This window comes from Lolium rigidum, chromosome 7 (genome assembly GCF_022539505.1).
Source record: "Lolium rigidum isolate FL_2022 chromosome 7, APGP_CSIRO_Lrig_0.1, whole genome shotgun sequence".
Taxonomy (NCBI): domain Eukaryota; kingdom Viridiplantae; phylum Streptophyta; class Magnoliopsida; order Poales; family Poaceae; genus Lolium; species Lolium rigidum.
Genome location: NC_061514.1, coordinates 175,942,033 through 175,966,633, shown reverse-complemented (window position 1 = coordinate 175,966,633; position 24,601 = coordinate 175,942,033). Strand labels below are relative to the sequence as shown.

General features: G+C 44.3%; 1 protein-coding gene across 1 annotated transcript; it reads left to right on the top strand.

Moving 5' to 3' along the window:
* The first annotated feature begins 9,594 nt into the window (after nucleotides 1-9,594).
* LOC124669855 (mavicyanin-like) lies at nucleotides 9,595-10,393 on the top strand. Its single transcript, XM_047206396.1, has 2 exons — nucleotides 9,595-9,766; nucleotides 9,858-10,393. Exons 1-2 carry the CDS (start codon nucleotides 9,598-9,600, stop codon nucleotides 10,241-10,243), a joined length of 555 nt encoding a protein of 184 aa, XP_047062352.1. The 5' UTR covers nucleotides 9,595-9,597; the 3' UTR covers nucleotides 10,244-10,393.
* The last annotated feature ends 14,208 nt before the right edge of the window (nucleotides 10,394-24,601 follow it).

Genomic DNA, 24,601 nt, shown 5'->3' with positions numbered 1-24,601 from the left:
AACTAGGTGAAGTCCCACTCAAAACAACATCCCTCGCATTGTCTTAGTGATCACACGAACCAAATCCACTACACCAAGTCCGATCTTCACGAGAAAAGATGTAGCTTCAAAGGCACCAAGTCCGATCTTCACGAGAAAAGATGTAGCTTCAAAGGTGAACACTCAAAGTGTTCATCATATCATTCATATGACTCATGCTCTACCTTTCGGTATCCCGTGTTCCGAGACCATGTCTGTACATGCTAGGCTCGTCAAGGCAACCTTAGTATCCGCGTGTGCAAATCTGGCTTGCACCCGTTGTATGCACATGTAGAATCTATCACACCCGATCATCACGTGATGCTTCGAAACGACAAGTCTTAGCAACGGTGCATACTAAGGATGAACACTTTTTTATCTTGATACTTAGTGAGAGGGATCATCTTATAATGCTACCGTCGCGATCTAAGCAAAATAAGATGCATAAAGGATTAACATCACATGTAATTCATAATGTGTGATATGATATGGCCTTTCTTCTTGTGCTTTTGATCTCCATCTCCAAAGCACGGACATGATCTCCATCATCACCAGCATGGCGTCAAGGTCAGTGGCACCGCTTCATGGTTGTCCATCACTTATAACTACTATAACAACTACTTGAAATAAAGCTATTACATGATGAATAGACACGCATGTCTTTAACAAAAATTAAAGACAACCATTAGGCTCCTGCCGGTTGCCATAATACAATAATGAACATCTCATACATCAAATATAATCATCATCACATGGCCATATCACATCACCAAACCCTGCAAAAACAAGTTAGACGCCTCTAATTTGGTTTGCATATTTTACGTGGTTTAGGGTTTTCGAGTGAGATCCAATCTACCTACGAACATGAACCACAACGGTGATACTAGTGTTGTCAATAAAAAGAGTAGATTGAATCTTCACTATGGTGGGAGAGACAGACACCCGCAAAGCCACTTATGCAATACAAGTTGCATGTCAAGCGTGAAGCAAGTCTCATGAGAAGCAGTCATGTAAAGTTAGCCCGAGCCGCTTCATCCCACCATCCCGCAAGATGCAAAGTACGTTAACTAAAAACAAGAAAAGCATCAAAGCCCACAAAACCCATTGTGTTCTACTCGTGCAATAGATCTATGCATACACCTGGCTCTGATACCACTGATGGGTTTGTTGCATGGAAAACAAAAAATTTCTACCGTGAACATGAACAAAAACCAAGATCCAATCTAGGAAGAAGCAAGATCAAATCTACCAAGATCGAAGCAACGAGAAGATCATGAGACTAACCCTCGAAGATTCCAAAGCCTACGAGATTAGATCTCGTTCTTGATGTAGTCGATCGTCCGTGCCGCAATCCGGCAGCACTTGCGTACTCGGTCGTGCGTACGGTGTCGATGAAGCCCGTCCTCTCCCCGTTCCAGCGGGCAGCGGAGGTGTGGTAGATCTCCACGGAATCCCAGCAGCACGACGGCGTGGTGGTAGTGGTGGAGGAGAAGAACTGCAGGGCTTCGCCTAAGCCGGAGCAGTTGTATGGAGGAGAGAGGGGGCGGCCAGGGTTTGGTGTGAGGGGTGGTCTGGCCGGCCACCCCCTCCCCTCTTTATATAGGGGGAGGGGTCAGCCTAGGGTTCCCCCTTGGCCCCACCTCTCCCTTGGCCGGCGCATGGGGGGAGGATAACTCCCCCTCAAGCCTATCCCCTTATCTCTTCATTTAAACCCTTTAAATTAGGAGATAGATCTTATCTCTAGATTTAAATCATTTAAATTAAAGATAGATCTTATCTCTAGGGGTGGGCCGGCCTGGGCCTACATGTCATAGTGGGTAGGACCCACCATGCCATGTGGCGCCTATGTGGCCCCTCCCGGGGTGGTGGGCCCACTGGTGACCCTCTAGAACCTTCTAGAAGCTCCTGTCAAAACACCCAAACTTTCCTGAACCCCGGAAAGTGACTTCCCATATATGAATCTTATTCTCCGGACCATTCCGGACCTCCTCGTGATGTCCTGGATCCCATCCGAGACTCCGAACAAACTTCGTCTCCATCTCATATTCCAAATCTACTTATGCGACATCGAACCTTAAGCGCGTCACCCTACGGTTCGTGAACTATGCAGGCATGGTCGAAACTCCTCTCCGCCCAATAACCAATAGCGGGATCTGGAGATCCATAATGGCTCCCACACATTCAGCGATAACTCAGTGATCGATTGAACCATTTACATACAATACAGATTCCCTTTGTCACGCGATACTTTACTTGTGCGAGGTTCGATCATCGGTATCTCCATACCTAGTTCAACCTCGTTACCGACAAGTACTCTTTACTTGTACTGTGGTATGTCATCTCTTGTGACCCAGTCACATGCTTGCAAGCTAATTAGACGATATTCCACCGAGAGGGCCCAGAGTATATCTATCCGTCATCGGGATGGACAAATCTCACTATTGATCTATATGCCTCAACTCACACTTTCCAAATACTTAATCCCATCTTTATAACCACCCATTTACGCAATGGCGTTTGATGTAATCAAAGCATCCTTCCGGTGTAAGTGATTTACATGATCTCATGGTCGAAGGACTAGGCAACTATGTATCGAAAGCTTATAGCAAGTTGAACTTAATGACTTGATCTCATACTACGCTTATTTGGGTGTGTGTTCATTATATCATTCATCCAATGACATAACCTTGTTATTAATAACATCCAATGTTCATGATCACGAAACCATGATCATCTATTAATCAACAAGCTAGTTATACAAGAGGCTTACTAGGGACTTCTTGTTGTTTACATACCACACATGTATCAATGTTTCGGTTAATACAATTATAGCATGGTATGCAAACATTTATCATAAACACAAATATATTATAATAACCACTTTATTATTGCCTCTTGGGCATATCCCCAACAATTATTTATCTTTATGGAGAGACACCTCTAGTGAACTGTGTACCCCAGTCCTTTCCTTTACACTGATAAATTCATCCACTGCAATCATGTTCTATTTATTATCCGCAAGCACGGTTCTCTTTAATTTCACTGCATCTCTTTACACTCGATACGTTTAATAATTTGTGTTCAACAAAACCGGTGAGATTGACAACCTCACTGTAAGTTGGGGAAAAGTATTTTGGTTGTGTTGTGTTCAGGTTCCACGTTGTTGCTGTCGCTGGTAGTGCGCCCTGCCACTAGTCAGCTAGCAACACCTTCAAAAGTCACTCCTTTCTCCTACTGGTCGATTAAACCTTGGTTTCTTACTGAGAGAAAACTTGCTACTGTGATCATCATACCTTCCTCTTGGGGTTTCCCAACGGTGTGCAATCTGCGCTCATCAATACTCCATAGGTATTCCTTATAGTCCATGTGTTGGATTCAAATATGGATGCCATGAAAATAAAAATATAACTTGGTGATGATAGCAAGTACACAAATCAAATGTTGTTTCGAAATAATAGTATCGAACCACGAAGAGCTACTAGTTAAGATTTTAATGCCCCTTACTACTATATATTAAAGGCTACTTATAAATCATTCGTAATCTCAAGATTAAGGTGTGTGAAAAGATGGTTGTAATTGTTGCAATAAAGTAAACAAAACAATAAGTAAAAAAGCGTTGTGAGAAATGGGTTGAAACTTAATAAGACAAAGTGTTCTCGGAGATTATTGGATCCACGTCTACCATTAGGATTCATGCTAATCAACATAAAATATGTGTTTAATCATATTGTGTGTGAGAGAGCTCCATAACAAGATGCGTCCAGAAAAGCCATCGGTCATCGCATCTCTAAATAACCACTGCGGCCACCCTTCTGCAAATCACATATTGACACTGTTCAAAAAACGTCAGATTCAACGATTAATCGGTCGACTAATTGCTACTCGGTGGTCACCGATTAGCCATAAACTCATTTATAGCCCAATTAACTCATTTATCGCCTGATTAATAGGCCGATTTGCCTATTAGTCACTAATCGCTAGTCGACCGAGTTGACATCGATAAGTGATTTACTCAACACTATTGACTATCGCAATTAAGGGTTTTACCCCATGGTTATCGATATGAACTTGGTGAGTTCCTCTTTATCCCCCTCATCCATGTGTTCAAATGCTGATACGGTAATGTCACTTCTCACCGTTCACTTTACCACACTTAAAAGGGTAGTTTCCTCTCGAGACCATAAGGCAAATATTACATGGTGCACAACATATAATATCAAGAGAGAGAACTAACACACATTAATAATTTAAAACCATAGATCATCTTAGATTCATCTCATATTCATGCTAGGGTTTATCCATCTCCCCATGAACTAAAGGAACTACTCACACATGAAAATAATCAAGAACATCATCATAATATTGCGAATGAAATATGGGTAATGGTGTGAATTCAACTACAAACCCACAATGACAATGGAGATTACAATCTAATGAGATGAACGGGATGGAGATGATGATGGCGTTGTGTTTGATGATGAAGGTGATGATGCCTTGTCCTCCAATGAACCGGGTAACAACTTAGATGATGCCCCCTTTGTTCTTCCTTGAGATCTCTTCTAGGACGGTGTTCTGGTGTTCGTGGTCGCGTGTGTGCTTGGATCCCAGATCCATCTGCGGGAGGCAAGAGTATTTGACGAGGCGGTCGTCGTGACATGCCGTACGGGAGGATGGTACGGGCGGGCCTCCCCGTACCGATGTTCGCTAAACCTTCTGGAACTTGTCCTCGCGTCCTCCTTTCGTCCAGGTGCATAATTAAGTGCTTAAAGTATTTTTATCACGTCAAAATACCATAAAACAACAGTTTTTATTGTTATTTCATCATTGCCTTATTATTTTAAGATCTTGTGTAGACAAGCATAAAAGAGCGCGACAACGCGGTGAAATAAAAGAATTCTATTAGTACTCAATAATAACTTAATGACGCAACGGTGTAAAAACATGCTAAAAATGTACTCATCAGGCGGCGTGCGGACGGGAGGCGGTGGTCGTGATCTCAGTGGGGGAGGAAGAAAATGATGTTAGTTTTTTCTTTCCATATATTTTTGGATATTTTTTAGAAAAATAATAAGGGTTGACAAGTAAGGTCCAGTCCACATCAGTAAATTGGCCTTGACAGATGGGCCTCTAATAGTGAGAATCTCCATCAATTCGTAATCAGTACACTTTTAATTTTTCTCTACGAAAAATTCAAAAAGATATGGTGGATTTTTTATCCCGCAAAGCGTAATATGATATCTTTTAATAAAATTAGCTATGAGTGTGATGGTTTTATGCTAGCAACTGAAACTTGAAGCATTGAGTTGCTTGTACGGAGAGGCAGGGCAAAATGTGTATTTGTAGTTGTGTGCATAAAGAGAGCGATAAAGCTGCACGATCAACTTGAGTGTCTACTGCTGGACTCGAGTTGCATTGTCGGCAATAAAGGAGCAGATGGCCTGGAATCTCCTTGCATGGTCCTCCTCTCTGTTTTCTCTCCCCTTGTTTCTTTTTTCCTTTATTTTTTCTTTCTTTCCAAAGACGAGATCTCTATCTCATTTCCAGCTAAGGGCACGATACAATGCAAGATGTTTAAAGAAGTGTTTAGATAAAATTTAATTTATTTACTTTAGCATTAATGCTTACTTATAGTAGGCAAATTATTAACTAGGCACCACTCCAATAGAATTAACAATTGGTGTCTAACTTGTTTTTGGTTATTTTTGAGCACCTCTCTAATCCTCTTGTATTGTAGATGGTCTAATAGTATGTCTATCTTTTCCTTTTCTCTTCTCTCCTAGGGTAAGCTCACTATCTCTGAGTGTCTCATTGTCTTACCTACTAATGAAACAATTGGACAAATTTCGAGAAAATGTCACTAGCTTGTCCAAATAGTCATAAACCAACTTACTTGACAAGATAAGTTTTAATGACTCCACCATTTTTGGGCTAACACAGTGCTAGCTATATAAGAATTAGTTTTGCCATCAATATAAAGAGGAGAAGGGGAACCCTAATTAACCATAGCACAACAAGTCGCAACTACTTCTCCTTCTCACACATGGACCATTGAAATAGTTCCTTTCATTGTCTTGATATGATGTCGTGTCCCTCCCGATGACTATGTGCACAACGCACGGGTGCATGCTTCCGGAATTACGCCTATTGCAATCCTGCATCGGGAGAGGACAATATGGTTTTTGGAGAGCATGTCCACGATGACTACTGCTCACTTTAACAAACTCCTCCACAATGCATGGAGCGGATAAGCTGACACATGGCAGCCCACGAAACTTCTATGTATCAAATATGCATCAATTTCAATCTCCGTTATTATCTGCCACATTAAACAAGATCGGCACATAGCCCACGCATCTTTATTTTCCATGATATTTTTTGAGGTAAAATGGATGTCTCTGAGTCTTCTCTCCTTGAATGGGTTAATTTCCTCTCGTTTCCATGTTAATAAAGCTCAACCAAGTTCCAAAGAAATATCCCAATTTTGTATAAATAATCATGGAACAAAACTAACAAGTTTTCATGGTTGTACCATTATTTCGGGGTTAACAATTCACATAGATACCACGTGCATTTATGTCGATTTGTCTCATAAGAAGGAAAGCTCTTGCTCCACTACCCATAAAAATGGAACTAAAAGACTTTTGGTTTAACTGTGATATAGAAGTTGTGAAACAGCGATGAACTGAATTTGTTGAAATGGAGATGAAACTTGTTCTTATTTTTTTTCAAACTTCACACAAGTGAAAGCAATACTATAGTTTGTAACTTTGTATGACTTGTAATCTAGTGCAACTGTATCTTACATTTAATTTTTTGCAAACTTGACAGAACTTTAAGGATAAGACAATGGTAAAATGAGTTAAAAAGTTAGCTGGATTAGCGTAAAGTATTCCCCATACATACTGTTTAGTGCACAACATTAAACATCCTTAGATAACTTGCTACTGCTCGGAAAACTCAAAGTGTAGCCCGAGCTACACATCTCCTGGTTTTTTTTATAAAATTCGAATTCAATTTAAAGTTTTAAAAAAATCTAAAAAAAATCATAATGTAGCCAATGATGTACTCTACCACTGTGCAAATTTTCAGGATGAAATACGTTATATTAGAGGCTACACAAAAATTACAAATTCTGACAAATGTTGGAGGTTTCAAAATCTGTACTGTTCATGTTTTCAGATCTATGAATTTATGAATTTTGCACATCCTAAAATACCGAGTCTTTCGTATTGCGTTTTTTTCAGTCGAAGAGTACATCATTATCTACCTATAGAATTTTTATTCCTAATTTTTGGAAACTATAAAATGTCATTTTCCATTTTTTAAAAGGGCTACATGTAGCCCGAGCTACCAAATGCCACACTCACTGCTGCTCCTATTTGTTACAAAAGCTTCCATTGGCAGCTTAAAGTTGGATTTGTTCTTAGGATATCTATGTCAATCTTTTATGCACTATTTTGTCTATTCCTCTTCGTTAGTTGCAACTAACTGTTTTTCTTTCCAGGAAAGGTGCAACTAGCTGTTGCATTTAGCATTCTTTTTAAATTTGAATGGGGAATATCATATTTCTCAACCACCATGTGCTGATAAAAGCCCTTTGCTTCCCTGCAAAGGCAACTTGAAAGTCCTTGCTTATACTAATACCCAATTATGAGGGGAAAAAAAACGGTTGCTTGTAACAGAAATCGGACCTATGAACAATGATGCAGGACGCGCCCACCCATATGAAGATCCTATAAACCATACTCCACCACATGTCCACATACTTGTCTGAGATCCTGTGCCATAACTACACAATGATTATACGAGTACCCAATAAAGATCAATTGCCATGCAAAGAATGAAATGATAAATACAGACCTGAAGTATCGCCACTTGGGGGAACAAAAATACTCTTATATCGGCTGTAAAACTCAGCGATTGATTGATAAATCACTAAATCAGTAGTGCTCTGCAGGTAGATTTATGTGCAATCAGGCAAGCCGCCTCTATCGTACTGCACTTTCTAAGGGCATCTCCAGCGGCGCGACGCATTTCGGACGCCCAAAAGTGGTCGGCAGCGTCCGTTTGCGTCGCCCAGCGGACATATTTTGACCGCGCGTCCGTTTACGTCTGGGTGTGCTCCCACCGGGGCGACCCATTTTTGAATTGCAACATAGTTTGATCTTCATACAATTCCTTTGGTTTTGTAGCAGGAGCGATTGATTCATATGAAAACCAAACATAGAAAGTACATAAAAACTATACAAGACCTAGACTACTTGGTTCCTGACGGGCCGGCACCGTCGTTGCGTCGCTCCGTGGCCTGCTTCTCCGCCGCCTCCCGCGCGGCCGCTATGGCTCGGTGCGCCGCCGCGTCCTCTTGCGGTGCCTCGCTCCGGCCTCGCGTTGGCGGTCTCGTCCTTGAGCGTTTCGAAAGACTCGACGAGGGCCCGGCCGCTCCGCCGCCTTCTCCTCCGGCGTCGGCGCATCGGGGTCATCGGATGACCATGAAATCTCCGAGTCGAGTCCTCGGGCTGCGGCGGCGGCCGCCGGCTGCGCTGTTCCGGCTCGGCGTCGACAGACCGCATGGGCCGCCCGCTCCTCCTCTCGCTTCCTTCTCCGCTTCGGCCTGGGTCCGCGGCGTCCCCGACCGGGTGGAGGAGGTCGGTGCTCGTCGTCGGAGTCGAACCCGTCGTCGGAGCCGGAGGCCGGGGAGGTGGAGTGGGAGGTGAAGGTGGAGGTGGAGGCGCGGTATCCTGGCCGCGCCGGCCGCCGCTCATGGTGGATCTACCGAGTGGCGCTACGGCGGCGGCGGCTAGAGTTTAGTGCGGAGGAGATGAGATGCCGGCGCCCCTATTTATATAGGTCGGAGGCGGGGCGACGGCCGCGCCACGCGGGGCATCGCCATTACTACGCGCGGCACGCGAGGCGCGCCGCGAGACTGCCGGGCGACGCCTCGCCGCCGATCGCGGCGGAGAAGACGCATCGACGCTGCGCGTGCGCTGGCTGCGCACGCTCGCGGAAGCCGAGGCACGCCATTAACGCGGCCCCGCAAAGGCTGCGGCGCACCGCCCGCAAGTAATGCCGCCGAAGACGAAGCGGTTGTGACGCCGCCGAGCGGGCCGTGCCAGGACCAAGCGGTCACTTTGCGCGTCCGCGCAGCGTCCGCCGAGACGCAAACCTGGCGCATATTTGGACCAGGTTTGCGTCTCTGCGGACCGTCCGGTCACTTTGCGTCGCGCCGCTGGAGAGGGTGCACGATGCATTTTCGGTCATGGCGGACGCAAACGGACGCTCCGCTGGAGATGCCCTAACAAGAAGAAATTACCACCAGATCTTGTACCTGCAGGTCATTCTTGGTGAAATCATTCAGACAGTAGTACACACCACCGTGACAGACAAGACACCGACGGACGGTCCCCTTCTTCATCTTCACCCTGAGCTACCAACAACCTCACGTCGGTCGTCTCACTCACTACCCACTGCTACTACTTCTAGACTGCTCCGAGTCAAGTCCAGCTCACGCCCATCCCACATCGTCCAGCAATCTAGATCGGGAGCAGTGCCACCGGACTGAGGATGAGAGGAGGGAGCAGGATGCTGCTGCCGGTGCTGGCCGTTTTGGTGCTGGCTGTGCTGGCACTGCTGCCGTCGGCGGCGGTGGCGACCAACTACACGGTGGGCGACGAGAAGGGGTGGAACCCCAAGGTGGACTACACCGCCTGGGTCAAGAAGCACAAGCCCTTCTACAAGGGCGACTGGCTCCGTAAGCTCACGCATTCCTTCTTCCGTCCCTCCTGATCTGCTCTGTCCCGCCATTGATGTCGGAAGCTAACTGAGCCATTGGCTGCATGCAGTGTTCCAGTACCAGAACGGTCGGTCAGACGTGGTGCAGGTGGACGAGGTCGGCTACGACAACTGCAACAAGGAGAGCGCCATCACCAGCCACAACAAGGGCACCAGCTACGCCTTCCAGCTCAAGGAGGCCAAGGACTACTTCTTCATCTGCAGCTACGGCTACTGCTACTCCGGCATGAAGCTCGCCGTCACCGTCAAGAAGGGCTCCGCCTCCTCCTCCTCCTCATCCTCTTCCTCGTCCGACTCCGACTCCGACTCCTCCCCCACGCCGGCTTCCAAGTCATCCTCCAAGTCCGCCGCTGCCGTTCCCCTTGCTGCCGGCCGGGGCGTCGCTTCCTTCGCCGCCGTCGTCGGCGCAGCCGCGATGCTACTTAGAATGCTCTGATCAATTGCACAATTAAGCTCAGTTTGGCTCAGATCTTGAGCTGAATTCTTGTCAGATTTTTCTCTTGTTAATTTCTTCCTCCTCCTTGGTTCATTAATTTTCTCTTGTGCGCTTGATGTAAGTTTTCTTTTCTTATTTTTCGATTTGATTCCGAACGGTGTCTGGTCGATGGTTGTAGTTGATTTGTTGAAGATTGAAAGCGTGAATTGGAGAAACTACTTTTGCCGATGATTTGTTTATTATTCCGTGCATGTGATCGCTGGGGGATGCAACATGGTATCATGGATGCCCATGTGGCCAACAGTTGTGGTACATTTTCGTTGCCTTTGCTTCTCAGCTACTCCACTTCCGTTCCTGCTCCGGTACGCTTTGCAACCGGGTGGGATTAAAGGTGCCTAGTGCCTTCATTTGGTTCCTGCTAAACGAGCAGAGATTCAAGATCAAATAACTGAATTTCAATGTATACCATGCGCATGCAACAATAAAAAGAGTCAACCACATTGCACTAGTACATCGTACTAGTATAAAAAATCTTCGAAATGAGGAGGCACCTTCAGCGGCCCGACCAAAATAGGCGTAGGTTATTCATTATTGTCTCTGTTTCGTACGATTAGCTCGGCCTACAAAACTCCACACTCAACTTTGATATAAAAAAATAAAAAATAAAATGTTGATTATATTGTATGTAGTTAGTATCCTTGGGTTCTTACTGTAAAACACTTCCTGTTCCTAATTTTATAGCAACAATCTTTATATGAATATTTTTTATAAAAAAACATGAAACACATGACGTCTTATTTTTCATTGGAATGGAGAGAGTAACAGATTTGGGTGGTGGCTCCATGGTCTCAAATAAAGTGAAGCGAGAAGACGTTTTCTTAAAAAACAGCTAACAAGAAAGGAAAACAACAAACACACAAAGAAAAAAAAGGAAGAGGAGCTTGAGCTTCGTGTCCATTGTTCAGCCTTACAGTCCAGCTGTAGAGGAAGCGAAGTTGGTGAAGAAGAACGCCATTGAAAGCTCGCACCATCGTCAACCTCCAGAGGCCAAGCAACACCCCAGCACCATCCGTTTCCACCTCCGAAAGAAAGTCCCTGCTTTCTTGCCCTGGATCGGAGGGCACCGCACCTGTCCGGAGGTAGACCGCTCTCCCTGAGCACGAATGGGCAATGGAAGCCTGCCGCCGGGGAGGAAAACTCCGAGCACTCGCCGCGCCACGCCGCCACCCACAAACATCACCACCGCTCGCAGCACCAACCACCACACCGGACCAAGCTGTCGGGAGGAGACACCGAAGATGCATCCAACCACCGCCGCGCTCGTCCACACACCCCGCTATCTCAAGGTGGCGCCTCCAACAAGGGAACAACGCCAGAACGACAACGCCGCCCAAACCGAAGCTTTGGGCTTTCACCCGAGATAGGTAGGTCAAGTAGGGGGGAATAGACCTCGATGTCGCCTTCAAGAAGGAGAACGACGCTGGCAGCGTCGTTGACGTCGTGGCCGCCACCGTCGGCCAAGGGTTTCCCTCGATCCATCCACCTCTGGCCACCACACCCACCGGCCACCAAAACAACATCCGAGGCCGAGGAGGTGGACCGAGCAACCATAGGGAGGAGTAGTCACCTTCAGATCTGGAGCCCGAGGCCCAACGGGGAGACCTCCGCACCACACCCACGCCCACGCTCACCGTCCCCTCACCGCCCACGCGGCCGAAGGACACAGTTTCCAGCACCGACGCCCGCCACCCACCGTGAGGTCGATGTCGTCTCCGCCATCCAGGGCCGCTGCCCTGGCTTCCAGGACCCTGCCAGGGTTGCGACGGGCAACACCCCCACCTGGCCACCCAAGCGCCGGCGATGCCGATCAGAGGTGGGAGGGGAACCCCAGCTCAAGGTGATTTTCGTGTGTCAGGAGACGTTTTCTCACCGCTGAAAATGAATGACCAAACACAAATCTTCTTCCCGTGGATTCATCCTTATATTCCTGCCAGTTTTAGCTACCGGCGATGACGGTGCTTGGTGCAGCTCGCTGGCGATTTATCTTTTTAGTGATGGCGAAGGAGCTCAATTTAGTCGAGGCCCATATGAACGTTGGCCATGGCGACGTGAATGTGAACATTTTCTTCAATCTTTCTTATAAGAAGCATATAGAAAAATTATTACGAGAGAAAGTTTGGATTTTAGTCTGCTGAAACGGACAAGCTACCAGCCGTCTGACTTTTTATCCGATGGTTGATGGCACAACTTCAAAGAAAGTTGTCACGTGACATTTTTGAATGCTCCAAAACCGTTCGTTCTGAAAAACATCAAAGTATCATACGTATCATGCATTTTTAAATTTGTAAAAGTCTGATTTAGCACTACAATTAATGAGAAGAGATGTGAGAGTGAGGAAATACTTTTGTACAGCCACTAAATAAGTGTGGGTATTTCCATCACCGTCCATATTCCTTTCTTTCTCCTATTTTTAGCTGAATCTCAATGCACAATGGACGGTGACGGAAATACCCACACCCATGCGTGGGTGCGCAAAATCCACTCTCGGTGAGAGTGATATCATATGTATATATTGTATCATAACACGTAACATTACAAAAGTTAATGGCAGATACATAATGTATATAAATTTGCATTGAAATTTTACAAAATATTAAATATGGTGGAACTATGATACTATCTCATGATATTATGCTTTCGTTGTAGAAGCATATTTGGTGCACATGAGCACCACTGCTCCTGGTTTTGAAAATATTTAAATTTGTATATCTGCGTTTTCAATAAATCGTCACATTTATTCCATGAGCACATATATATGTTTTGAATACTCGTGCAAAGTTTCGTTAAAAATTGTATTGTATTTTGATTTTTCATATTTGTATAGCTCAAAATACAACATATTTTTCTCCAAAATTCATACCGTATCTTCAAAATGTTTATATCTATGTGGGTATTTAATATCAATTTTTTGATATTAAAAAACATGATTTTTAGAAAACAGGAGCACTAGTGTTCATATACCAAAAACACTTTCCGTGCTTTCATAATACAGTGTATATACTACTTCCTACTGTGACTGGTCTTAAATGTTTAATTATTTTTTGTTTCTTGAGCGACACATTTACTCCTGCTATAGTCTTTATTATTAAGCCCACTTTTGAACAAATAGCCTGTTGGACTTTATTATTAGGAGGGCCAACACGGATCTTGTGCACCCCATCCCGTTGCACTTACACGGCTCGAGCACGTGAAGGAGATCCACATGAAGCTTTTTTTTTTCTTCGTGTGATGAAGTTCACTATGAAGACTCTACACTTGGAGGGTGATTGATTGCTCCCATGAATTTTTTCCATCTCGTACAACTTAGCCCGGCAGCGACCGTATAAGTGAAAATTTGGTTTGGGCCAACATTTGCACTATGATTGGCTGTTAACAAATTTATTTGGACTCGGTGAGAGAAACCAAAGGCCATGCGATTGGTTGGTTGCACGTTGAGGAATGTTGTGGCTAACTAAACTAGTTCAATCCTAATCCCCTCTAATATGCCTAACCGTTCTCAATTCGAGATAAGGTTCATATGAAAAAGATGTGCATATACCTTGTGATTCTATTCCGAGACCGATCCGTAGTTTTGTCCCGTGTTTTAAACTCTATGTCGTGTTGCTTTTGAAGCCTTTTTGGACGAATTTTGTCAAATTTGTCACACATAACCGACTATTTGAAATTTACTTTGAGGAGTAGTTTCACCTCATCATTTCACACAAATTTCATGTTCAAAGTTTTAATTTTGACATTGTGTCAAAATTAAAACTTTGAACACAAGAGTTGTGTGAAATGGTAATATGAAACTAATCCTCAAAGGAACACAACATAGACATTCAAAACACTCGAAGAAACAAATTAGTCATGGGAATGGATTCACAACGTCAACGATCTAGATTAGTGCCAAATTTGGTACATGAGCTCCTATACGTGCAACCACGAATGGCCCTCTTTTGCGCTCGCCAGCACCTGGTCGGCTAAGAACGGTCGAATCGAGCGTGTTTCCTTGGGCTAGCTTTTGGCTACATCTGAGCTGCTTTAATAAGCGTGTTGTGCAGGGAATATTTTCCCTGTGGGCTATTAAACGACGAAAGTTGGCTTAGTGAAAGCGAGAAACTACTTCGTGAGAAACCAATTACGCCCTTGGGCGAGAGATTGTTGTTGCGCCGGAGTGCATGGAGGTGATGCAGGGTTTGTAAAGTAAGAAGCCGGATTGCATGGAGGTGATGCAGGACTATCAAAGTAAGAATTTAGGAGGTTTTAGCCAGATCCTGCGAGAGATCACCACTGAGGCACGATCGAGGGGCGGGATCTCCTTCCGCCATGAGGGATGAAATTTTAATACCGAAGCTCATAAGCTTTCTCGGATGTCAACTAGTTTACCTTTTGGTCGACTATTTAGTTCTCAAACCTGCCTTGCGTGTTAAGCTTTCTTTTAATGGTTCTTAACAATTAGTGGATTGGCAGGAAGTCATTGTAAAAAGAAAAAGGAAAGGAGTCGCAGTTTCCTGATATTTTTAAGATAATGAGTTATAACAGTTGGTGTAAAATTTTGATGAAAATAACTCTACTCTATGTATTCCCTCCGTCACATCAAAAGTGTCTCACATTTCTCAAAGTTTGGCTGGTGATGTTTTTTTATATTAGAAATATCAAGGTCTAAATGGCTGGCAGTGTTTTTTGTTGGTCTCGAAAGGCTCCGAGAGCATCCTATGCATGATCGTTGGGGGTAAGTTGGGGGTAAAGTCGGTGACATGGCCTATGTAGTGTGCATTAGAGCACTTCCAGCCGTCTCCCCGACGAGGTTTTCGGCATCCCTTTTTTCATCACCGTCTGTGTTATTCCGGTCCAGCCCCGTCCCCGGTTTCTCGTTTTCCCTCAGAAAAGGGCCTAAATCCATCCGGAAAGCCCAGGCCATCCCGGCCCCAGAGGCGCGCTCGGGGAGTCCGGACGAAATAAATACGCGCGAAACATCAAGCGGGCCCGCTGTGTCGGTCACAGAAAGGCTAGTTCCCTCCATTTTTTCGTTTTCCCCTAAAAATGCGCCGCATATCCCCATTTTCCCCGCCAAATTTCGGAAGAGCTACCGCCATTCCCAACAGTTGCAGCTCCTCCTCTTCCCTTCCACCACCATGCCGCCGAAGAAGATCGACGACGACGGCGCGCCGAAGGCGAGGAAGCTGCGGAGCCGAAAGAGAGGCCGCCGGGTTGGTCAAACGCAAGGTGGGCGATGGATGTGGAGAGGCGCCAGACCGAAACTCGTGGCATGGCGGAGAGGGAGAAGAAGCTCGCGGTGAAGAGGGCGGCAGCGGAGGAACATGCGAGGCAGGTCTCCATGTCCATGAACATGGGCCAGCCGCGCGTCGGCCTATTCTCCGGTCCATGGCCAATCCAAGGGACGATCGGCTCCTTCGACCTTCTCACCGGTGTCACCGGCCATGTTCCACGACAGCTACATTGCTGGCGTATCGAGGTTTACGCCATCGCTGCCGGAGTACGACGGCGACCACTACGAGGGCATCTCGCCTGCCCTGCGCGAAGGGCTTCTCTCCTTCTCCAACCCCGGGATGCCGCCGCCGAACGATGATGTGATGCACGAGATGATCACGTCACGCTCCATGACCGCCGTGTCGGGCCCGGGTTTCCTCACGTAAGAGGAGGCCAGAGCGACGGAAGCCGTCGCGTCGCGGGGTGCCGCCGACGATCAGAACGGGGTGTTCGGTGATGGCACCCAAGACTTCGACGAAGAAGAATAAGAACATACCGACACCAAGGAGGAGGACGCGCCTGATCCTACAACGACTGGGAAGGGGAAGAAGAAAAGGAAGAAGAACTCGTCGCCGGCCGAGCCGCGGATCAATTGGATGGGCAAAGAAGAGGAGTGCCTCACCGAAGCTTGGAAGATCGTCTCCATGAACGGCATTACCGGCGCCAATCAAAACTATGAGATGTATTGGCAGCGGGTCAAGTTGGCATTTGATGAACGCAAGATCGTCGATCCCTACTTCAACAAGACGGTGATGGTGCACAGCGACAAGGCCATGGGCACCCATTGGGGGATCATGCAGGTGGCGTGCAGCAAGTGGCACGACATACAAGAGGAGATCGAAGCTCGCCCGGTGAGCGGCGCCGACTTCGAGCAAAAGGTGAGCTTACTCGCCTTGTTGTCCGTCGATCATGGATCGCCGAGGTTTAATCTTGATTCGCCGGCCTATCCTGCAGATGCGCAGTGCTTTCGACATGTACAACGACGACACCGACGGCCAGACGTTCAAGTACCTCAACGTCTTTGCCCGCATCAAGAATTGCGGCAAGTGGGCGGACGTACGCCGGAACCTCGCGAAGAACAAGGAAGAGAAGTACAACCCCGACGCTCTAGCCCCTGCCGCGTGGCGGGCCGCCCCGAGCTTGGCCAGAAGAAGCTGAAAGAACTGAAGAAGGCGGGCCATCTCGCCGAAAGGTTGCGGGCGCCTTCGAAAAGTGCTGGGCTGACGCGAGGGTGCACGCCGCCAGTAGGAACAACAAGTACGACGTCAGGTGGAATGAGATGCTCGCCAACCAGGGCGTCCGGATCGCCTTACTGAAGGCAACCTCTGCGGCGAAGATGCGCCTACATAAGTATAGGACTCTTCGTTCCATCAACCCCTATGAAGCGGCAAGGGTTGCTCGGGTCCGTGCTGGCGTGTAGTTGACGTGGGAGTTAGAGATATTTGTGGTGTAGCTTTTCTTCAGTTCCCCAGCAACGGCGCCAGAAATTTGCTTGATGCGTGTAGTTGACACGTCCGTTGGGAACCCCAAGAGGAAGGTGTGATGCGCACAGCAGCAAGTTTCCTCGGTAAGAAACCAAGGTTTAATCGAACCGGTAGGAGTCAAGAAGCACGTTGAAGGTTGATGGCGGCGGGATGTAGTGCGGCGCAACACCAGGGATTCCGGCGCCAACGTGGAACCTGCACAACACAACCAAAGTACTTTGCCCCAACGAAACAGTGAGGTTGTCAATCTCACCGGCTTGCTGTAACAAAGGATTAGATGTATAGTGTGGATGATGATTGGTTGCAGAAAATAGTAGAACAAGTATTGCAGTGGATTGTATTCGATGTAAAAGAATGGACCGGGGTCCACAGTTCACTAGAGGTGTCTCTCCCATAAGATAAATAGCATGTTGGGTGAACAAATTACAGTCAGGCAATTGACAAATAGAGAGGGCATAACAATGCACATACATGATATGATGAATATTGTGAGATTTAATTGGGCATTACGACAAAGTACATAGACCGCTATCCGGCATGCATCTATGCCTAAAAAGTCCACCTTCGGGTTATCATCCGAACCCCTTCCAGGTATTAAGTTGCAAAACAACGGACAATTGCATTAAGTATGGTGCGTAATGTAATCAATAACTACATCCTCGGACATGGCATCAATGTTTTATCCCTAGTGGCAACAACACATCCACAACCTTAGAACTTTACGTCACTCTGTCCCAGATTTAATGGAGGCATGAACCCACTATCGAGCATAAATACTCCCTCTTGGAGTTAAGAGCAAAAACTTGGCCAGAGCCTCTACTAATAACGGAGAGCATGCAAGATCATAAACAACACATAGGTAATAGATTGATAATCAACATAACATAGTATTCTCTATCCATCGGATCCCGACAAACACAACATATAGAACTACAGATAGATGATCTTGATCATGTTAGGCAGCTCACAAGATCCGACAATGAAGCACATGAGGAGAAGACAACCATCTAGCTACTGCTATGGACCCATAGTCCGGGGTGAACTACTCACTCATCACTCCGGAGGCGACCATGGCGGTGAAGAGTCCTCCGGGAGATGATTCCCCTCTCCGGCGGAGTGCCGGAGGCGATCTCCAGAATCCCCCGAGATGGGATTGGCGGCGGCGGCGTCTCAGTAAGGTTTTCCGTATCGTGGCTCTCGGTACTGGGGGTTTCGCGACGAAGGCTTTAAGTACGCGGAAGGGCGGAGCGGAGGGGTCACGGGGGCCCCACACAGCAGGGCCGCGCGGGCCCCTCCTGGGCCGCACCGCCCTAGTGTGGCGGCGCCCCGTGGCCCCACTTCGTCTTCTCTTCGGTCTTCTGGAAGCTTCGTGGCAAAATAGGACCACGGGCGTTGATTTCGTCCAATTCCGAGAATATTTCCTTTGTAGGATTTACTGAAACCAAAAACATCGAGAAAACGAGCAGTGGCTCTTCGGCATCTCGTTAATAGGTTAGTGCCGGAAAATGCATAAATACGACATATAATGTGTATAAAACATGTAGATATCATCAATAATGTGGCATGGAACATAAAATTATCGATACGTCGGAGACGTATCAGCATCCCCAAGCTTAGTTCCTGCTCGTCCCGAGCAGGTAAACGATAACAAAGATAATTTACGGAGTGACATGCCATCATAACCTTGATCATACTATTGTAAACATATGTAATGAATGCAGCGATCAAAACAATGGTAATGACATGAGTAAACAAATGAATCATAAAGCAAAGACTTTTCATGAATAGCACTTCAAGACAAGCATCAATAAGTCTTGCATAAGAGTTAACTCATAAAGCAATAAATCAAAGTAAAGGTATTGAAGCAACACAAAAGAAGATTAAGTTTCAGCGGTTGCTTTCAACTTATAACATGTATATCTCATGGATAATTGTCAACATAGAGTAATATAACAAGTGCAATATGCAAGTATGTAGGAATCAATGCACGAGTTCACACAAGTGTTTGCTTCTTGAGGTGGAGAGAAATAGGTGAAGCTGACTCAACATAAAAGTAAAAGAAAGGTCCTTCAAAGAGGAAAGCATCGATTGCTATATTTGTGCTAGAGCTTTTATTTTGAAAACAAGAAACAATTTTGTCAACGGTAGTAATAAAGCATATGTATCATGTAAATTATATCTTACAAGTTGCAAGCCTCATGCATAGTATACTAATAGTGCCCGCACCTTGTCCTAATTAGCTTGGACTACGGGATCATCGCAATACACATGTTTTAACCAAGTGTCACAAAGGGGTACCTCCATGCCGCCTGTACAAAGGTCTAAGGAGAAAGCTCGCATTTTGGATTTCTCGCTTTTGATTATTCTCAACTTAGACATCCATGCCGGGACAACATGGACAACAGATAATGGACTCCTCTTTAATGCATAAGCATGTAGCAACAATTAGTGTTCTCATATGAGATTGAGGATATATGTCCAAAACTGAAACTTCCACCATGATTCATGGCTTTAGTTAGCGGCCCAATGTTCTTCTCTAACAATATGCATGCTCTAACCATTAAAGTGGTAGATCTCCCTTACTTCGGACAAGACGGACATGCATAGCAACTCACATGATATTCAACAAAGAATAGTTGATGGCGTCCCCGGAAAACATGGTTATCGCACAACAAGCAACTTAATAAGAGATAAAGTGCATAAGTACATATTCAATACCACAATAGTTTTTAAGCTATTTGTCCCATGAGCTATATATTGCAAAGGTAAAGAATGGAAATTTTAAAGGTAGCACTCAAGCAATTTACTTTGGAATGGCGGAGAAATACCATGTAGTAGGTAGGTATGGTGGACACAAATGGCATAGTGGTTGGCTCAAGGATTTTGGATGCATGAAAAGTATTCCCTCTCGATACAAGGTTTAGGCTAGCAAGGTTATTTGAAACAAACACAAGGATGAACCGGTGCAGCAAAACTCACATAAAAGACATATTGTAAACATTATAAGACTCTACACCGTCTTCCTTGTTGTTCAAAACTCAATACTAGAAATTATCTAGACTTTAGAGAGACCAAATATGCAAACCAAATTTAGCAAGCTCTAGGTGTTTCTTCATTAATGGGTGCAAAGTATATGATGCAAGAGCTTAAACATGAGCACAACAATTGCCAAGTATCAAATTATTCAAGACATTTTAGAATTACTACATGTAGCATTTCCCGATTCCAACCATATAACAATTTAACGAAGAAGATTCAACCTTCGCCATGAATACTATGAGTAAAGCCTAAGGACATATTTGTCCATATGCAACAGCGGAGCGTGTCTCTCTCCCACACAATGAATGCTAGGATCCATTTTATTCAAACAAAACAAAAACAAAAACAAACCGACGCTCCAAGCAAAGTACATAAGATGTGATGGAATAAAAATATAGTTTCAGGGGAGGAACCTGGTAATGTTGTCGATGAAGAAGGGGATCCCTTGGGCATCCCCAAGATTAGACGCTTGAGTCTTCTTAAAATATGCAGGGGTGAACCACCGGGGCATCCCCAAGCTTAGAGCTTTCACTCTCCTTGATCATATTGCATCATTCTCCTCTCTTGATCCTTGAAAACTTCCTCCACACCAAACTCGAAACAACTCATTAGAGGGTTAGTGCACAATAAAAATTAACATGTTCAGAGGTGACACAATCATTCTTAACACTTCTGGACATTGCATAAAGCTACTTGGACATTAATGGAACAAAGAAATTCATCCATCATAGCAAAAGAGGCAATACGAAATAAAAGGCAGAATCTGTCAAAACAGAACAGTCCGTAAAGATGGATTTTATCGAGGCACCATACTTGCTCAAATGAAAATGCCCAAATTGAATGAAAGTTGCGTACATATCTGAAGATCACGCACGTATATTGGCATATTTTTCTGAGCTACCTACAGAGAGGCAGGTCGAAATTCGTGACAGACAAAGAAATGCATTACTTGCGCGATAATCCAAATCTAGTATGAACCTTACTATCAAAGACTTTACTTGGCACAACAATGCAAAAAACTAAGATAAGGAGAGGTTGCTACAGTAGTAAACAACTTCCAAGACTCAAATATAAAACAAAAATACTGTAGTAAAAACATGGGTTGTCTCCCATAAGCGCTTTTCTTTAACGCCTTTCAGCTAGGCGCAGAAAGTGTGTATCAAGTAACATCAAGAGACGAAGCATCAACATCATAATTTGTTCTAATAATAGAATCAAAAGGTAACTTCATTCTCTTTCTAGGGAAGTGTTCCATACCTTTCTTGAGAGGAAATTGATATTTAATATTACCTTCCTTCATATCAATGGTAGCACCAACGGTTCGAAGAAAAGGTCTTCCCAATATAATGGGACAAGATGCATTGCATTCAATATCCAAGACAACAAAATCAACGGGGACAAGGTTATTGTTAACGGTAATGCGAACATTATCAACTCTTCCCAAAGGTTTCTTTATAGCATTATCAACAAGATTAACATCCAAATAACAATTCTTCAATGGTGGCAAGTCAAGCATATTATATATTTTCTTAGGCATAACGGAAATACTTGCACCAAGATCACATAAAGCATTACAATCAAAGTTATTGACCTTCATCTTAATGATGGGCTCCCATCCATCCTCTAGCTTTCTAGGAATAGAAGTTTCAAGTTTTAGTTTCTCTTCTCTAGCTTTTATGAGAGCATTTGTAATATGTTTCGTGAAAGCCAAGTTTATAGCACTAGCATTGGGACTCTTAGCAAGTTTTTGTAAGAACTTTATAACTTCAGAGATGTGGCAATCATCAAAATCCAAACCATTATAATCTAAAGCAATGGGATCATCATCCCCAATGTTGGAAAAAATTTCAGCAGTTTTATCACAGACAGTTTCAGCAGTTTTAGCAGTTTCAGGCAATTTTGCACGCTTTGCATTAGAAGTGGAAACATTGCCAACACCAATTGTTTGACCATTAATAGTAGGAGGTGCAGCAACATGTGAATCATTAACATTACTAGTGGTGGTAATAGTCCAAACTTTAGCTACATTACTCTCTTTAGCGAGTTTTTCATTTTCTTCTCTTTCCCACCTAGCATGCAATTCGGCCATCAATCTTATATTCTCATTAATTCTAACTTGGATGGCATTTGCTGTAGTAACAATTTTATTTTCAATATCCTTATTAGGCATAACTTTCGATTTCAAAAGATCAACATCGGAGGCAAGACTATCAACCTTAGAAGCGAGAATATCAATTTTATTGAGCTTTTCCTCAACAGATTTGTTAAAAGCAGTTTGTGTACTAATAAATTCTTTAAGCATAGCTTCAAGTCCAGGGGGTGTGTTCCTATTATTGTTGTAAGAATTCCCATAAGAATTAGCATAACCGTTACCATTATTATAAGGATATGGCCTATAGTTATTACTAGAATTGTTCCGATAAGCATTGTTGTTGAAATTATTATTTTTAATGAAGTTTACATCAACATGTTCTTCTTGGGCAACCAATGAAGCTAACGGAACATTATTAGGATCAACATTAGTCCTATCATTCACAAGCATAGACATAATAGCATCAATCTTATCACTCAAGGAAGAGGTTTCTTCGACGGAATTTACCTTCTTACCTTGTGGAGCTCTTTCCGTGTGCCATTCAGAGTAATTAATCATCATATTATCAAGGAGCTTTGTTGCTTCACCAAGAGTGATGGACATAAAGGTACCTCCAGCAGCTGAATCCAATAGGTTCCGCGAAGAAAAGTTCGACCTGCATAAAAGGTTTGGATGATCATCCAAGTAGTCAGTCCATGGGTTGGGCAATTTTTAACCAAAGATTTCATTCTTTCCCAAGCTTGTGCAACATGCTCATTATTCAATTGTTTAAAATTCATTATACTACTCCTCAAAGATATAATTTTAGCAGGGGATAATATCTACCAATAAAAGCATCCTTGCATTTAGTCCATGAATCAATACTATTCTTAGGCGAGAGATAGCAACCAATCTTTAGCTCTTCCTCTTAATGAGAAAGGAAACAATTTTAATTTTATAATGTCACCATCTACATCTTTATACTTTTGCATTTCACACAATTCAACAAAGTTATTGAGATGGGCAGCGGCATCATCGAGAACTAACACCGAGAAAATTGCTCTCGCATAACAAGATTCGATAAAGCGGGTTTAATTTCAAAGAATTCTGCTGTAGTAGCGAGGTGGAGCAATAGGTGTGCATAAGAAATCATTATTATTTGTGGTTGTGAAGTCACACAACTTAGTATTTTCAGGAGTGGCCATTTTAGCAGTAGTAAATAAAGCAAACTAGATAAAGTAAATGCAAGTAACTAAATTTTTTTGTGTTTTTGATATAGAGTGCAAGACAGTAAATAAAGTAAAGCTAGGAACTAATTTTTTTTTTGTGTTTTGATATAATTCAGCAAACAAAGTAGTAAATAAAATAAAGCAAGACAAAAACAAAGTAAAGAGATTGGATTGTGGAGACTCCCCTTGCAGCGTGTCTTGATCTCCCCGGCAACGGCGCCAAATTTGCTTGGCGTGTAGTTGACGTGGGAGTTAGAGATATTTGTGGTGTAGCTTTTCTTCGGTTCCGGCAACGGCGCCGAAATTTGCTTGATGCGTGTAGTTGACACGTCCGTTGGGAACCCCAAGAGGAAGGTGTGATGCGCACAGCGGCAAGTTTCCCTCGATAAGAAACCAAGGTTTAATCGAACCGGTAGGAGTCAAGAAGCACGTTGAAGGTTGATGGCGGCGGGATGTAGTGTGGCGCAACACCAGGGATTCCGGCGCCAACGTGGAACCTGCACAACACAACCAAAGTACTTTGCCCCAACGAAACAGTGAGGTTGTCAATCTCACCGGCTTGCTATAACAAAGGATTAGATGTATAGTGTGGATGATGATTGTTTGCAGAAAATAGTAGAACAAGTATTGCAGTGGATTGTATTCGATGTAAAAGAATGGACCGGGGTCCACAGTTCACTAGAGGTGTCTCTCCCATAAGATAAATAGCATGTTGGGTGAACAAATTACGGTCGGGCAATTGACAAATAGAGAGGGCATAACAATGCACATACATGATATGATGAATATTGTGAGATTTAATTGGGCATTACGACAAAGTACATAGACCGCTATCCGGCATGCATCTATGCCTAAAAAGTCCACCTTCGGGTTATCATCCGAACCCCTTCCGGTATTAAGTTGCAAACCAACGAGACAATTGCATTAAGTATGGTGCGTAATGTAATCAATAACTACATCCTCGGACATAGCATCAATGTTTTATCCCTAGTGGCAACAGCACATCCACAACCTTAGAACTTTACGTCACTTGTCCCAGATTTAATGGAGGCATGAACCCACTATCGAGCATAAATACTCCCTCTTGGAGTTAAGAGCAAAAACTTGGCCGAGCCTCTACTAATAACGGAGAGCATGCAAGATCATAAACAACACATAGGTAATAGATTGATAATCAACATAACATAGTATTCTCTATCCATCGGATCCCGACAAACACGACATA